At 34.4% G+C, this 19,160-nt stretch overlaps 1 protein-coding gene across 1 annotated transcript; it reads left to right on the top strand.

Moving 5' to 3' along the window:
- The first annotated feature begins 14,796 nt into the window (after nucleotides 1–14,796).
- Nucleotides 14,797–18,299, top strand: LOC126780258 (uncharacterized). Its single transcript, XM_050504569.1, has one exon. The coding sequence runs from the start codon at nucleotides 14,802–14,804 to the stop codon at nucleotides 17,952–17,954; it is 3,153 nt and encodes a 1,050-aa protein (XP_050360526.1). The 5' UTR covers nucleotides 14,797–14,801; the 3' UTR covers nucleotides 17,955–18,299.
- The last annotated feature ends 861 nt before the right edge of the window (nucleotides 18,300–19,160 follow it).

Below are 19,160 nucleotides of genomic sequence, written 5' to 3'. Positions count from 1 at the left end.
TCAGTGTGTTGAAAGTAACTTTATAGAGCAATATATATTGCGTATCCTGTAATGTAGGCGAACATAGTAGAAAGTACCTTTTAGATTCATACATTTCACATTTTATTCATAGATACCTCCTAAAATCTCTAAGAAAAAGGCAACAACTATGCAGGTATATACTTGTAATTACATACGTATATTACTCATTGCACATGTTAAAGTTTGATAGAATATAACTAGAAGTATAAATAATAAAAAAAAAATCTTTTAATGTTTTTATCACAAATAAAGTATTAATGAACACTAGCTACGCTATACAAACTACTGATATTTTTAAATCTCAAACACCAATCTTAATTTATAAAGATAATTGTAAATTAATCTGGCTCTAATCACCCGGACAGAAATCCATTCTAAATTGATTCGAGCTGTACGGGCCTCCTTGTTTAAGTAGAGGTTCGTTCCAAATTGCGTATTTAAATAAGTCTATATATACACGTATGAGTTTATGGAGGTTGCCAGAATTAGTTCTCTCTGTATGGTGTGTACTATGCGTGAGGTGGGTCCGAGGAAGCGAAAGGGAGGTGGGAGGCTCTCCTTACCGGGAGGTGTTCAACGCGCCTAAGGGGCCTCGTCCAGAGAAAGTAAAATATCCTGGTATGGGGGAGGCTAGTATTGTCAAGTGAATGTATAAGTATAGCTTTAAACTATATATCGGTCCCTATACTATATGCTATAGAGTACTTATTTACATATGTGCGTATATAAACTTATCTATTATGCAGACATAGGAAATGGAACAGGTTGGGAAAGGGACGCTTGGAAATTTGCTTATATATTAGACGTCGAAACGTTTTAGATACTGATATCGATTTAAATTAAAATCTCATGTTCTCAACTCTGTTATTCACAATAAGATCAGATTAATAATTGTTTGAATTTTATGATGGAAAATCATTTTATTTAAAAGTAATATGCGTACGTTTTTTAAATAGAAGTCGATGTTATTACGATATATATATCTCGTATATATATATAAATGCATATGTCTAACATAGAAATTGATGTTTAGTGACTTAATCTATGATTAAAGAAAATCAATAAATACATGTGATGTAAAATAAATAAAACAGAATTTCGTTAATAAAATAAATATGTATATGTATATATATATATATATATATATATATATATATATATATATATATATATATATATATATATTTATATATATATACGTCTCGTAAATCGGTCTATCTATTGCTGAAAACGGGACGAAAATGCAATCGCTATGGGGGTTCAATGTATGACATCTAACTAGCTGCTTCGGCTATGCACTGAATAAATTAAAAAGTCCAACCCGTGTCATTATTCTTTTTACATATATTATGGTACACACGTATATTATGGTAATACGATAGTACGGTAATATTAATATTTTTGTTTTAGCCCTATAATAATGATATTTGTGCATTAAAATTAGGTCTAATCGAAGAGCAATAAATGTAAGAAAGGTGGCATTTGGTTCTTAGAATAAATATGTGACGCAATTATAGTCAGCTAGACAGCAAAGTCGTAAAAATTTTGTTGGTTTGATTTCTGGGTAGATATTCATGACGATTGACATTCATGTCATTTTTATGTTAACACATGTTATGCCAAAAGTATTTAATTATTAATTCGGATATTACAATATAATTGAAGCCTTCTCCTCAAAAAGGGAGAGGAGGCCTTAGCCCAGCAGTGGGACATTCACAGGCTGTTACGGTTACGGTACGGAATGTTGTAAAACTTGTAAAGTAGGCAAAATTTTATGTTTTGAATACAGAGTAGAAACACTTGAGAGCTGTCAGTTTCAACTTACTTATTTGATAAGAATAAATTAGCATCATTCGGTAAGTAAATAAGAATCATTTCATTTTTTAAAAGCGGTTGAACGATTTCTGAACTTTGCCTTAAATTATATTATAAACGTTTGTGTAATCTTTTATATTATTCGCAGTTGCTCGCATACCCTTGGGTAATTTGAAATAAAAATTGATATATTTTTTGGGTAAAACCAGTAACAGGCTGTGAATGTCCCACTGCTGGGCTAAGGCCTCCTCTCCCTTTTTGAGGAGAAGGTTTTGTAGCTTATTCCACCACGCTGCTCCAATGCGGGTTGGAGGAACACACATGTGGCTGAATTTCAGTGAAATTAGACACATGCAGGTTTCCTCACGATGTTTTCCTTCACCGTAAAGCGCGAGATGAATTATAATTACAAATTAAGCACAAGAAAATTAGTGGTGCTTGCCCGGGTCTGAACCCACGATCATTGGTTAAGATTCACGCGCTCTTACCACTGGGCCACCTCGGCTTTTTGGGTAAAATCAATGAATAGTATGTTTCTTTTTGTTTTATAGTACGTTGACGAATTTAGTTTACTAAAAGAATAATACGATATAAACCGTCTTTCAATCCCTTATAATATTATTTTTTCTGGATTTTTTATGGATAATGTTATTTATTGATTATAAGAATAAAATAAATGAAATGCTATAATTTATACTAAATCAGGATCTAGTTTCTTTGAGCTGAATAGCGTTACGGTAAAATTAAATTAATTTTGATTATGTTGGTGATAGATACGCAGATCGTAGATGGGATTCGTGCGGAGCGGAGTTAACAATCAAGGGGGCTCCCGGACGACGCATGTAAATTCGGACGCAACGCCACCGCTTTCCGGAACCGACAGCCGCAGTTGCCTACATCGGGAGAAATGGAAAATATATATCAAGCTGAGCGAAAAGTCCACTACACACCCTGAGGGTGGAGAGCCCGGACGTGCGTTCGATTCCAACGAGCCGTAGCCTCCCATCGTCACGACCCTGTTCAATTTAAACATGGCACACGATATATTTAGTTACTATATGCACGCTAATTATTATTTGATTATTTTGATCTATTAACTGTTAAAACGCAGGCAGGGAAGGCAACAAGTGCAACAAAAAATGAACTCTGAAAAATGAGCTCCTCTCCTCCTTCACAGCCCGATCTACAAAACAACATCCGGTATATTTTTCTCTCACTTCGCAACGAATAACAGTACTCGCCTTTTAGATGTAATTTTAGATTTTTTCTCTAGCTTTGAGAAAAATAAATATGCTTAAACCCGACCCTTGGCCGGAAAAAAATATTAAGAATTGAGAAAATATTTGTTTTACAGTTATGTAAACATCTCTAATTACGACCTGTTTAAATTATTTTTCCTTAACATCGTACGGGGCAGGGCTCTAATTAACATCTATTACAGGTATTTCGGGAACAGAGGATTATCATTTCGCGAGGGCGCTGAGTACACTCATTTAAATGGAACCCGTCTGGCCCTTCACAATTGCCTGCTGCCGTGTGCATTTAAAAAATAATAGAATATTAGGAGTGAAAAATTTATATACTTGATAAGCTTGTATTTAATTGATTACTTCTGCACCGTGAATATTACATACTGCCTAATCGTTGGAAGATCAAAGGATCAAAGATGATCCTCTCGTTAACTAAGTAAGATGCTTAATACCTGTTGCACGCCACAGCGATGACGTCACTGGTATGCTGTAGACTTGCGATGTGCTTGTCGTAGTTAGCACGGTGCTCTGCCAGAACAAGGAGACGCACGTAGGTCCGCTTGGCCGTCCGCACGCCGCCCACCGTGGTCACCCGTTCGGAACGGCTCGCCCGCTCCCACCTTCCTCAGCCGCCTACCACCCTCTTTAAAAGCCAGTGGCGAGCTTCAAGAGAAAATGCCGCGTGTGTACACTCACATGCGTAGACCATCTTTGGCAAGAGCCGGCAGGCGCGAGGCCTACGGGGGAAGCTCGGATTATGTGGAGAAGACACCCATCGCCCCGCGTTCGTAAGTGTGTACGCACAAAGCCTTCCTACATACATTTGCATAGTGACATTGTACGGTAATATTGTATGTGACCATTCTGAACGCAGTCCTGAGGCAATATCTTTCAATTGTTCGTCTTGTTTCCCATTTCGCAGCAACATTGCAATGCAACTATCAAATAGGTAACTGTTATCATTATTTTTCGGATATTACATTTGTGTTATAAGTAAAAATATTATACAAATATATATATATATATATATATATATATATATATATATATATATATATATATATATATATATATATATTTAAAAAAATCTTGAAAGGCAAAATAAGTCAAAATTAAAATATAGTTCAATTTATGAACGTACAAGTACGAGGGCAAAACGATCAAGAGACCAATAAAAATAGGAAGTGGCCATAATTAATTATAATCATACAAATACGAAGCGAGCATTACTGGCATCACGAAATTTAAATTTCACGTGGACGCGTCCGTATCTAATTTCGATTTACATATACACATGTGCGTATAGGTAAGAGGATTTCTTGAAGTTTGGTCGATATAGTCGAGGATGGGCTGGGGTGGCTCGGACGCGCGCCTACCGTGCGTGAGGGTGTGTGCGTATGTCTCGGACACGCACGTTACGCAGATTTCTCTAACGATTTTCCCGGAGTGTGAAATGTAAAATAAGGGGTTAGTCGAGGCTGAGCTCGCCCGGCTTGCTCCCCCTTCGCCAAATTGATGACCGTCCGCCCGCAGGGAGATCGGTTCAAATTTAACACATATCGTATTTAAAAGTAAAACGTTTCCAAACCTTACTCTCTCTCATTAATATTCCCTTGCAAAGTGTTCATGTCACGATTCTTATAAATAACAATTTATTGTATTTCCATTGAATAATATTTAAATTATAAATACCATATTTAAACAATACTGTTTTCTTGTGACTGACAAATCAATAATGACAGAAAAAGTGAAATCAGTGTTTAAACAACGAACAACTAAGAAACGAAAGTTAACGGTGTAACTTTAATTTGTTTCCTCTAGTTTATTTTATTACAAGAAACTTAACTAACACATACTTTAATTTTAAATTCATTTAATTTTTTATTCATCGTTAAAATACCAGTATTTACTGTATATTACGGTAAGTGTGCTAATTTGAAAATTATTAATAATTACCAATAATTACCGTAATTTTATCATTTTAATTTGTTTGGAGTTTTAGTTTAGAGATTGACAGTGTTTGCACTCCCGTGCCTCGAAAAGCAAGTAAAGTCGTTGATGCAGCACCTGAACTATTTTCGATCTATAGCATCCAGCTATAGTACTGAAGAAGTGTGCAGCGGAGCTGTCTCCCGTGTCTTGTCTTTGCCTGGTCCATCTTCCTCTCTCTAAAGGATGTGTGCCGGAGGCTTGGAGAGAGGCTGATATGCAAGCGGTTTCCAAAAAAGAGGATCGGTCTGACCCGGCAAAGTATTGGCCAATAGCTATCACTCCAGTACTTTGTAAGGTGAAGGAACGGATCTAAAGTAACCGACTGATCCATTACCTAGAGGATCACTGTTTTATTAATGATCGTCGGGTTTCGGCCTAAACGGTCTACAGGGGACTTTCTAACGTACGTAACGCACGTCTGGGGTGAAGCTATAGACAAGAATGGGGAATCGTTGGCTGGCAGCCTCGATATCTACAAAGCTTTTGACAGAGTCTGGCACAGAAGTCTTTTCTCAAAGCTACCGGCATATGGTCTGCTTGCTCAGCTTTGCACCTGAATTGACAGCTTCCTACAAAAGTGTAGCCTTAGTGAATAAGAATTGCGCCTGTGTTTGCGCACATTCTTATGGACCATAACACGTCCCACACAGGCTAGTCTCTTGAAAATGGTCGTCGTGGTCGAAATCGATCAGGAGGAAATCGTTATTACCTAATTATTTTTTAGCACAAACGTTCATTTTCTAAATATTAGTTATCAATTAAAACCTACTAAAGAAGTTTATTACCATTACCAAAGACGATAGTTAATTATTAATAAAAACCGATAAAAGTGATGAATGTCACAGTTTTATCACATTTACCAAGTAATTAAGTAATGATGAATAATGGCCGGTTACTATGGTTATATTTACCATATAATTTACATTTACTGTGACATATATGTAATTTATATACAAAATTGATGTCAAAATTTGATTTCAAGCACAAATCTCACCAAGTTTTAATTAAATGTTCTAAATCGACAAGATTCTTTAACCAATCTTTATTAATTTTGAAAATATCATTTTAACTCAAAAGAAACATTCGTAAAGTATTGACCGTAGGTAACAATCGTCAATACAACGTATGATAGTATAACAGATACCCAAACGACGCAGACACAAATTCCATTACGATATTGCAATTTGAATATTGAGAAAGATATTTTTTTCCATTAATTTACACAAACCTTGAAATGTGCAGTTCTGATTTTCAATTTACAATCCTAAATAGTAAATCAATTTCTCGATGCGCCAAAAAATACTATGTAAATAGGATTTTGCATATCTATGTTTTTATTCAACAAAATATTATTTGCTCGGTGTATTTTTTAAACGCGTCTTCTCACCAGAAGGAACACTTTTGTTTTATTGATAGTACAAAAGGAAAATTCAGTTTGTTTGACATTCCGGAAAATCGTACAAGATATACTAAAACAATTAAGGTCATTGAATATTGGCAATCGAATTAGATAATCCATTCATTAACAAAATAAACATGCTATGATGTTGAGGGAGGGAGAGACGAGAACTTTATTTGGTAAATAAAAAAAATTAAGGTATAATGTATTATTATTTCAGTATAATCGATACTCAAAACTTGGCGTTAAATCTTTGTAATTGGGATCAAAAGCTACGAATATATTAATAGGTGTTTAAAATAAAAAGAAAAAACGGAAGATAAAATGTTAGTATGGGTAACACTCGGATCGGATACGGCAGGAAGCGTAGGTTAGCGCGATACTTCTTGTATTATATATATTTCTATAGCTACGTCTTAATTTATGTTCATAGTAACTTTTTAAATTAACTATTGATAACTATTTAAATATAACTTAAAATAAAAGAAATCAAAGCTGTCGTTTATATTTTTAGTTCATTTATATTTAGTTAAGTTATTAAACAAAAAAGTTATTGTGACTCATCTATAAAGTGACAGGGTCATTTATAATATTTTTTTTGGATACAAATATTAAAATCTTAAATAGAAAGTTTTTATTTATCTTAATTATACATTTGTCATATGAAAAGTTATAACACTCTTTGTACTTTAGTTTTTCGCAATTGTCTATGTGTATATAAAGCAAGTAAATAAGTTTTCAAATATTATAAAAAAATTGTTTCCATGTTCAGAGGTCTTGTTTATCTAGAGTAGATTAATGCATTTTTTAACATGAATAAAGTTGAATATTGAAAAATAACATAATAAGATATTTATCATGCATTGATACGTATAAAGTTGTTTCTATTTAAGATTTAAAAGAAAAAAAACTGAAATATTTTTTTAAATTTAAATTTTTAGTGCACGTCTTCGATTTTTTTAACTATTAAAACAATCCTGAGTCCTGAATATATTCGCTGGTTCCGTAGATAGTAAGATATCTTGAGATAGCAAAAACTCATTGGTAGAAGAAATTTTTTTTATAAACGTGAGCATTTCATTTCATTCAACGTCAGGCTAAAAAAAACATTAAAAAATCAAATATCAAAGCAAACTGTCAGTTGTATCCGACATAGAGAAGAAAATATTTCATTGATTACATGCCAGAAGGGAAGATAATTACTGGACCCTATTGTGCAAATTTAATTTTAAAAGTGCGTGAAGCAGTTGTAAGAAAATGTCGTTGTTATCCGCGATGGCAGCTTCAAAATTCTTGACCAACCGAAAAGTAGGACAAAGCATAACGTTAGCCGATCGCAATTACTATTAGTCTTCTCCTTGCGTCTAAAAGTAACATTGAAACCATTTGATCCATTGACTCCGCTAAATAACTTGAGTACTCCTGTTTGGTTAATTAATTAATTAAGTACTAAAAAGCAAACAAGTAAGCCTGTACAAACGTCAAGTCCAAACAAACATACAAAAACCTCATACCGAAAAATGTGGAAAAGATTAAGACATCCAGAGAAGATCTTGAAACCATAATTATATGCAAGGCAATCCACGAGCAAATAGTTAAAAGGAATAAATACTACATAAGACGAGAAAGCGAGAACATGTGGGAAGGATTCTATAGAGTCATCTCAAGAATTGCCAGAAAATAGCAAAATATATAAGCAACGCCGAAGGAAATATAGCTTTTGTGGAAGGTTGCGTGTTATAATGTTCAAAAACGAGTTCAAAAACAAAAGAAATGTAACTGCGACTAGTATAACATCACTCGAAAGGGATTAAAAGATAAAATTTTACAATTTTATATATTTCTATATAATACATATATATTTTCCTGCAAAACTTTGGAAGCTAATAACCTTAAAGTTCTATCTGATTTTTTTTAGTACTGAAGTCTAACAAACTACTTTGAAATACTTTAGTGATTAAGTTATAAAGATATCTTTTACTGAACGATTAGTAGAAGTCCTTCAAATATATTTCTTTTTTGGTATAATTTACACGACTTTACCTTTTCATTAAAGTCAGCTGTAAAGTAGCATAATATATCTAATTTAAATTTGTTTTTTTTACTGATAAAAATAGCAAATGCTTTTGACTTTAACTCTCTTAGCATCATTATTAATTCCTAATTTAAGAAAAAAAAACATAAACTTTAAATATAGTCTAATAATAATCAAATGGTTATATATACAGCTTTCAAAACGTTGGAAATAACAATGTTGGTTAAAATGACAGTGCTTCGAGGTTCAGAAACCGGTTGTAAACAGCCACCCCCGCGGCTAACTGTAAACCGTTTTTTACCTACGCTGCATTCCTCTGCACCCCATCCCTTTATAGCTGCGTGAATCTTTCAACTATTATTACGTCGAATCTTTCGAGTACGATTTATAAAATCGTTTTTACTTAATAATTTCTAATCTATTATGTATTAAAAAAAGCAATTGTTATTTAAATTGATAAGAAAAATATTAACATTAACTTTGTAAGTTCCCAGTATACATAATATGAGCAATTATTTTTGATTACGATTTAAAATGTTATATATTACTAAATTTGATTTAAACAGAATATGCTCAAGGCCAAATCAATATTTTTGTGAATGCAACGCTATGATTGATGATATAAATGCATATTATGATATGAATTTTGCTATTGTATTATATACAAATATCCTTTGTTATGTGAATAAACAAATAAAAACTATTTTTTAAATTTGGAAACTGTTCTAAAACAACTTTTGTATCATTATGTAAAACAACATTATGGTTATAATATTCAACTTAATACCAACTTTCTAAATTGCACGCAAATGTCCATCGTAGACGATGTTCATTCGGTGGCCGGGTGGCCGAGCTAGTACTTTTTTTAATAGATAATTGCACACCGACACAGATGTGCCTGTGTGGGAAAGCATTTCTAGGAAAACATCTCTAGGGGTGCAAGTTATGTGGCTGTGTGAGTTTCTTTATAACATCACACCTGCTATTCACTTGTGTGCGTGGTGTAGGAGGTAGTGCGATGTTACTCGCTGCATTTTTTTGATGCGCTCTAGTAAATTTGACAACGTCGCAATTTTATATTTCTAAGGGTGTTTGGTTTCTCATGTTACGAAGCTGATTTTTATAACCTTCAACAACGATTCATTTTAAACAGATTTCTATTGTTAAATGTATATTTATATGTTATATTGAATAAATATGAATGCTGGTGGTAATGTTTGATTTAATTTGACTTCGTAAATGTGTATTTGATCACCAAGAAAATTGTCTCATATATTTTTCTTGGACCAATTTTTATTTTAACTACTTTGTTGTAATTCGCCAATAGATGGCGCTACAACACATCAACTTCTATATAATTGTTCAACAATTGGTATATGCACAGACAGGACAACATTTATTTTAGCTGTTATTTTAATAGTTGAGCTCGATTGTGATTATTTTAATTAAAACTCAACAATAAATTTAAATTACAGATTAAGTTTAAGAGTATTTTTGTGATATTTTTTATTAGATTCGACTCTCTATGACAAGTTTTTAAAAAAGGTCATTAATAAACACGATTTAATAACAATATTTATATAATTCTGTTCGGTCTTAAAACTGTTAAAGATTTCAAAGAAAAAACGAATTTATTTTTAAAGGTTTTAACCACTTAGTCGTAGGATATTGTAAAAACCAAACTGGGTAGCTACCCACTCATAAAATATTCTACCGCCAAACAACGATACTTAGTAATTTTGTGTTCCAGTCTGATGGATGAGTGTGCCAGTGAAACTGCAGGCATGAGGGATATAACATCTTAGTTCCCAAGGTTTGTGAAGCTTTGACGACTATAAGGGGTAGTTAACCTCCTTTTCCCTAGGTAAACCTCCCATTCGAAAGACTGCCTTTCTAAATTCAAAAAACTTGAAAATCTCGGTGATGTTTATTAAATATTTTTAGCGATCAACGATTTTAAGGTCTTAATATAAATAGCGATTAGTAATCACTAAATAATAACACGTCTGGTCAATTCGTGTTATACTGAACGGGAGCGTTCTTAGAATTTGCTTCATCAATGTGACCTCAACACTAAAGTCAAATCGGAGACTGAATCTAATTAGTGATCAAAACTGTCGGCTATTTGTTGCAATACTGCGTCATACATTAGAGCATGCAACTTATCTATGTTGCTTTAAATTACGACGAGGTATCTTTTTAAACTTGTTTTACTTGCAATCTGTTAGGTTTATCGTTATGGAAAGTTCATAAGCAATGAGCAATATGTCTATGTAGATTTATAATGAGATGTAACTGTTGAAATACCTGACAAGTCGGATTTATTATTAAAAATATAATTCGGACAGCGTAGATAGTTTTAGGGTTAGGTTTAATTCATGTGTCAAACATCAAGATCATTTCTTGAAAGTGTGTGATATGGAAATTTAATTGAATTAAGGTTAAAATAAAAAAAATTGCAATTGTAATATCGCTTATGAAATTAAGTCTTATATTAGATGTAATCCGCGAGCCCTAGTATCCCAGATTGAGGGCTCAAACCCAGGCAAGCAACACTGAGTTTTGTTGTATTTAATTTGTGTTACTGATTCATCTCGTGCTCGCTGGCGTAGGAAATCACCGGAGGGAAACCTGTATGTGCCGGATGATCTAGCACACGTGTATCCACCTAGCCGTATTGGAGCAGCGTTGTGGAATGAGCTCCAAATATTCTATTCAAAAGAACAAGATTCCTTAGCAGTGAGACATTTACACATTGTTACTAAGTTTTTAGTTTTATATTAAATGTGATCTAAAGATTACGTATCGTTTTATTAATTTTTGAGTTCTTATTCTTTGAAAAGTTGTTGTTGTTGTATTGATTTGATATCCCGAATGATCTAATCTGTGTTATCACAAGAACGGTTTCATTCTTTCTCTTTGTACATATGTGTGCCCATATATATTTTTTGGAATATCTTAAGGACAAATGATGATATCTATATACATATATTAAAATATGTATTCAGTTCATGTTAAAATCGACTAATCAATTTTTTTTTATTAAACAACAAGCATAAAGAACGTTATTTCTCAAAAAAAACACGTATCTTATAAAAAACTACAATAGAAGAATATTACTTAGTAAAAAAAAAATAATCACAGTCTGTGAAAATCCCACAGCTGGGCTATGGTGTCCTTTCCCTTTGAAAATAACGTTTGGAGTTTATTCCAACACGCCAATGCGGGTTGGTGGTACACATGTGTTAGAATTTTAATGAAATTAGACTCATGCAGGTTTCCTCACTATGTTTCCCTTCGTCGATCGACAAGGGAAACATAGTGAGAATTTATAAAGAGTTTGTTTCATTTAACAAAAAATAATCAAATGTTTATTAAATGTATTAATCGATCCAACATCCAACAAATATACTTTCATAATTAAATATGATCAAGCAATTAGTATTTCTGATGCAAAATAATATAAATTTGTTAATAGTGTGAGAAGACATAATTCCCGTAATATTCAAAAATAATAACAATGCGGCTCAATTGAAAAGGATTGCCGAAGTTAACTTTTATCGGTGCTTTACTACTTCTGCTGAACAGTATTGTAAATTTATTTGTTCTTTGCGCTAAGACTATAATGAATAGTTGCAACGCCATAAACATAATGATGGCGTTGAGAATGACGTCAGATAAGAAAAATTGAGTGAATGTTATCGTAGTAAATTTTATTGCTTTCTTCCTAGGACAGATAAGGTTTACTAACGCTTTGTTTTCTATTGTGTTATTATTTTTGTTTTCTATTGTGTTATTATTTAAAAATATTATTTCTAAAGAATATTATTTCTAAAGAATCATAAAATCGAGTTTTATTTTCGTTCATTAGTGTAGTTCTAAATAATGTGATTGTTACAGGTGAAGTTTATTATAATTTATAGATTAGGAAGGCCGACGAGCATATGGGTCACCTGATGGTAAGTGGTCACGAATGATGAAACAGACGGTAAGAAATGTTAACCATCGCTTATATCACCAATGCGCCACCAACCTTGAGAACTAAGATGTTACTCATAAAATAAGATGTTACATTGTCACTTGTGTCTGTAATTATATATTAAAAGATTAGATTCTCAATATAAACTATTTTTTATGATCTTTGTCAATAAATATTCGTAAGCCTCTTACTAAAAAGTATTACTTTTTATTTTTAAGATTTTTAAAGAATTCGACATTTTTTGTATTATATTTGTATTTTGTATTGTATGAGATTAAAATTCATTTTGTTAACAAATATTGTATATTTTTAATTTAAATATATATCCATAAAGCTAAGACATTCTAATTAAAAGAGTTAAGAAAGGCATATTCAGATCTGAAATGAGGGTTCGCTGGTAAACTTCTCGGGATACAAGTTTGTTTTGTCAGTTCGTATACTGCCCCAACTCATAATAAAAGTCCATGAAAGATTCTTTTGGCCCACTTTGATTATTATTTATTTATTCGTGAATAATATTTACTTTAAAAATAGACATAAGGTTCATTACTTGTAAATTATATTATATCATGTATGTATGTAGGTTTTGATTTTTAAATAAAATTACTTCCTGTCGTGTAATATTAAGATTTTAGTAACGACGATGAATCCTTTTAAAATGGCGTATTATAAATTGAACTATTTAAATGAACCAGAGGTCCGTCGTCCATAATGTGTATAGAGGGTAAGAAGATTCCGAGTAGGTAGGGGAGGATGTGAAGCGATCGGCATAGTCCGAGAAAATCGATGTCGACACCCCTCATAGTTTGCATGGTCCTGACCAATGGTTTCTATATTTAAATTTTCCTTTTATAAATTTCGTTTAAAATTTTCCTTTAATTTATGAAATCAAAAATATTTAGCATCGCCGTAATTTTATTTTATGCAAAAAACATTTTTTAATATTGAAGAAATGGATGCTTGCGTTTGCAGGCCTCTAACTTGTCGATGTAAAATATTTGTATCCCTGCATGTTTTGCCATTCAAAAAGCAAGTTTGATATATTACAATTATAGTACAAAATAGGTCAACATTTTTAAGGATCGAATTCACCCGTTAAAAGAATTAACGATTATTACTCTTCATATTATTGTAAAATATATTATTTTTAAAACCTTGAGACTTATTTATCTTTTATTTGTTGTTTTAATAACTTTTATTCTATTTCGGTCATTGACTTTATACAAGGAAATAACATTTTAAAACTACTCGCCAGTCGCATAACGTGTTGGACTTAAATGTATGACAAGCGTTATTAATTGCATTTATTGTTTTATTTTAGAGTAAAAAGTAGTTTTGAAACCAAAATGTTTTATCGCTAAACTTATTAATATTAAAGACATACTATCTTACAACTATATTATAAAATAAGATTTAAATTTAGAAAATTTAGTCGCAGAGCTAAAGCGTCCCGCATTGTAAGGGTGGGTGCTATCGCTATCCTACTCGGACGCAGGACGCAGCATCACCGGACATTTCGACCGGGCATTTCAATTTTGAGAAAGCGTAGGACCGGGCCCTTCCCGCGCGCACCCGCCTCCCCTCTTTATACACCGTCTCGCTTCTACTCAGGACACACAAAAGGACGAAGAAGCGATAACTTCATCACCGCACGACGGTCTCGCTCGCACTTACGCCTCGGTGGGGGACGACGTTGCGAATTGTTATTGAAGTCATGCCCCCGAAGGCGACTTCGGGAAGGCTGTCAGTTGTTAGTATACGTTCACAGCGTCCGTACCCGGCGGCTGACCCGCGTCGCGTCCGTGCCGCCTCATTATAAACTATAACAACACATCACTTTTTCGCGTTATAAACAAGTGCCAAATTACAATTAAAATAAACCTTGCTGTGATTTTAGTTGAATAGACTTTGTTTCTAAGACTTGATGGTTTTGTGATTAGTTATTACGGACTTAAAACGTAGAATATTTTTATTATAAATAGACAATCTGTGCGACGTATAAACTCAAGCATATTGTGGTTTCGGACGTTAACTCGAAGTTTGTTTCGGCAATATTTCGCATCGTTGGAGTGTTTACACCGCGCACGTGGCCGCGCCGCCCGCCCGCGCGCTGCAATGCCGCGAAAACTTTCTTTGAGAACACTGCCCTAGTATAAGTTAACTCGCCTGGGAGATAACGCGACCATGACTTTAACCTGTAGCGCCTGATTCATGCAGCGTCGACTACATGTTCGTCGAGAAAGGGAGTGTCGTATTTTTATTTTTTTTTCGTTGGAGGAGACGGAGCTCTCCCTTAGATTAATGGTTTAAATGGCTAACAACAACACCGTTTCGTCGACTTTACCGTCGAGAGATTACCATTGTAAGGTCTGCGACCTATATTTGGATACCGTGGACTCTCTGGAAGTGCATTTACAATATCATAAAGAGAATTTGTACGTGAAGTGGGGCACACAGAACACACAAAATGATTCGGAAAACAATAACGGTGCAAAAGTAAAGAACGAGACTACAGTGTCGGCTCCAGCCGACTCCAGCGACAGCATGATCACCAAACCAAGCCCGGAATTTCAACACCGGGCTACACCAGAAACAACAGTTCAATTTCCGCATCCGGCAACACCACAGAGCTATCACAGTGCTCCGTCACCATATCAAAACCCGGATCAAACGAACTTTTCTCCAGGAGCGCAATTCGGTAACAATTTTTCTCATGCTAATTTTCCACAAAATCAACACGCAGAACAAATTAATTGGGAGCAATCTCAATATAACCAAGACTATCAAAAGCCAAATCGCTTCCATCCTTATAATATGCAAGACCGCGTATCGCAAGTATCCTCTTCAAGTCCACTTTACGGTCAACCACTAAATCAACCGACTCCATCACCATCACCCAACCAATGTGACAAATGTGGATTTGTTTGTGAATCTGCTGTCCAGCTTAATGAACATTGCAATTCGGCGCATGCAGGAACGAGTGCTGCTGCTGTTTCAGCACCTATGCCTTTTCAACAGTTTTCTGCGAAATCATATAATAATTCTGGTTATCAAAACGATACTGTAAAAGTTAAGGAAGAACATGAAGAATCTTCAGATATACTAGATTTGGACTCTCAAAAAGTGGTATATCAAGGAAATGAAGGAGATCAACAGAATACGCCTTATGAAGAGACACATACACAAGTTCGTGAGGTTAATACAAGAACTGTTCCAATGATGCCATGGGAAACTCAAAAGCTATACAACAACCCGCAGCTTAATGGGGACGTATCTTTGTTTAAAGACCAGAAAATGTTTGCGGAACAACAAAAGGTTTATTCTGCAGAAGGAAAAATGTTTCATCCTGATCAAAAATTTGGTTACTCACAAGAAAAATTTTTAGTACATCATGAACAAAAACCTTTTATGCACGTGGAACAAAAACTTTATCCGGGTGTCCAGATGCCACCATTATCTGATTATTCTGGAAATGTTGCTTCGACTAATTCGGATATGAAACCACCTTATCGACCATATGATTCACCTTCAGCTCCACAAATAACAAGTACACAACCTGCTAATCCTACTTCATCATCTCTTCCATCTATTGGAGGAAAAGGTGCCAATTGGAAATCGAATGAAGCAAGAAGACCGAAAACTTACAATTGTACGGCCTGCAATAAATGGTTCACTAGTTCGGGTCATTTAAAAAGGCACTATAATACTACACTTCATAAAAATGCGGTGAGATCATCGGGGCAACCAGATCCAGCGACGATGCCAATTTCAAGCCACCATCACCCAAGTCGTGACTCACTGCAAAATCGCGCTCAACAACAGAGTGTTGATTCAAATACTCAAAGTCCTATCCCATCTGACGACAGTCGAAGTGTAGACGAAGGCGCTATACAATCGCCTTACACATCGCAAAACTTCGAGCGCTCGCATCGTGTACTCGCCATGCAGTCCAAGTCACCGTATACACATCTTCAACAGGGTAATTTAGATAATAATTTCAGCAATAATCCTTTAGCTAATCACCCTTTACAACATCAAATTGTTTCACATCCCATAAACATGGGTAGTCAACCACCGGGTATAGGAAATCCAAATGATAATCCTCAAGCGCCGAAAGGTCCTACAATGTCTACTGGCGTGAATCCCCCAAACGGGGAAGCAGGTCCCTCTGTTTCACAAAATCACCATATGAGGGGCCTGCTATCAGTGTCAACCAGCAATATTTCAACGCCAGTTCTAACCCAGAGTACGCCGGCACTTACGGCACACACGCTACCACCGTTCAGCCATTTGGGTGTCAATCCATACAACCCGAGGTCTACGGATCCTTTGGGGCCTTCGGTACCGGACCCCACTCACACCCCATTATATTTGGGTCAGAATTTTCAGCAGACTATAGCACCGAGTTACCCAAACGGGATGGCCCCCCACGTTATGGATATGGCTATCAACAACCTGCCTATAGCCAATCCGGCTACTTTTGGTGAATCTGCACCAGGGGTAGTCGAGGTTATGGAACAAGAAACGTTGAATCAGCCTGCTAGCGGACGCTTGCCAAGTTTTTCGCAGCTCCAAACGCAGAGCTTTAGCGTTTATGTTTCTAACATTACATCACCTAACGTGGGGGGTCAAGTTGTTACCGACGAATCTACCGCCGGTTACATTATTGTCGATCCAGTCCATTCGCCGATACAGTACAATGGTATTGATATAGGTGGTCAATCATTAGATTACGATTATTGTTTTTCACCTAAAGCTAATAAGGAAAATGTTCTTAGTTACAATACAGATAATATAAAAGTATACCCATATGGCTATGCGGTAGGCGGTAAAACAATCAAACGAGAGGATGACCTCTTAAGGACTGACTCGAGTGAGCTTCAGATTTTAAAAATAGAAGATATTATGGATTATGCTAATAAAGAAAATTATGGAGCTCAAATGAAGTCACCAGCAAGTCCAGAAAGTGCTAAGGCTGAAAATGAAAACCATGGCTCGCCTTCAATTTCGTCGACGGTACCAAGTACACCACTCACTGAAAGGAATCAATTAAAAAAGGCCGCACCTGTGACAATCCATAAATGTTATGAATGTGACAAATTATTCAATAAAGCGTGTTATCTTACACAGCATAATAAAACGTTCCATTCGGGTGCTAAGCCTTTTAAATGCGACCGCTGTGGCAAACGATTTTCGGATGACGTTTCTTATGAAGGCCACTACTTGAAACATGCAGACAATAAGCCCTTTAAATGTGTTGAATGTCCAAAATCCTTCAACCACAAGACAGATTTACGCCGACATATGTGCTTGCATTCTGGTTGCAAACCCTTCGCCTGCGATCATTGCGGTAAAGGATTTATAAGGAAGGATCACATGGTTAAGCATTTTGATACACATATGAAAAAGAATATGCGATCGTCAACATCGTCAATCTCCTCGACGTCACCTTCTTCTTCATAAACGGCTTCAAAAATATCATTATATATTTGGTCATTTTGGTCAATACGTTAGTTAAATTTATTTCACACATATCATTTTCAAAAGAAAAAAATCTTCTAATGACAATTAAATAATATTTATATAGTTAATAACATTTAAACATAGCACTTTGTTATAGATCTGTTTGTCCTTTTAACGTAGCTGCGGATCGACTCCGACGCATGCATTTTGTTCGCCAGCTGTTTTTTTGTTGTTCATTCAATCTAACCTTGTATTCGGTGCAAGGTGACTTTACATGTCTGGGTGTCTGGGCGCTAAACATGTAATTACACGACGTCGGAATGATATTCCGCAATAATTTATAGACCGATCCATATCATTTACCATATGAATTACTATTATATAGTAGTGTTAGTTAGATAAAAAATATCAGGTGATTCTTACATTAGGTGATTTGAATGGTTGTCATTTTAGACATTTAATCAGTACATATCTTTTAATAATTGTAAATTATGGACCATAGACGGTTTTAGTTAAAAAAAATTACGTTTTAATTATAATTGTTAATATTTTTGATGAATACGCGTCGTCGCGGTGAATTAATTAGAATATGTTTTTTTGTAAATAATTTAATTTGGGACTCAATGCCAGACCTTTATTTACTTAAGTGCCGTGGAAATTATTTTTATTAATTTGTTTAATTTCAAACAATATCTTGTTGCATATGTTTTAGTCCAATTACAATAAATCGAATTAGTTTTATAATTGATGCAGAAATATTTTAACGTATTTTGATCAAATTATGACATACTTAATTAAGAAAACATTTAGATAAATGTTAATGATATAGGATCTCGATGGAAGTTCATAGCAACTATATAATTGTTTTTAAAAAGTAAAGTTGTTGTAAAAGTTCTCATAATAATGTGCCATTGTATTTCTTCAGTAGTCTTCGACTGGTTGTTTCGATGCGCGCGGTAGCTCCCACAACACAGCTTGAGTAGGTGTTATAATTGTCGTTTTTGTTTTAGATATAAATTATCATATTGATTATTACTTATACTAATGTTTTCCCGGTGCTTCCTATTTTTATTATTTAGTCTGTTGACATTTGTTTTAACTGTTACGTAGTTGACGAAATTCGGAATTTTTCTTAAAAATTAATAATAATTTATGTCCAATTTAAGTTACCAATATATTATTTGAACGAATTTAGTTTAAACATTC

The sequence above is a fragment of the Nymphalis io genome, chromosome Z (assembly GCF_905147045.1).
Source record: "Nymphalis io chromosome Z, ilAglIoxx1.1, whole genome shotgun sequence".
NCBI classification, from domain to species: domain Eukaryota; kingdom Metazoa; phylum Arthropoda; class Insecta; order Lepidoptera; family Nymphalidae; genus Nymphalis; species Nymphalis io.
The sequence above is the reverse complement of the archived record's forward strand: the minus strand, read 5'-3'. Positions and strand labels throughout refer to the sequence as shown.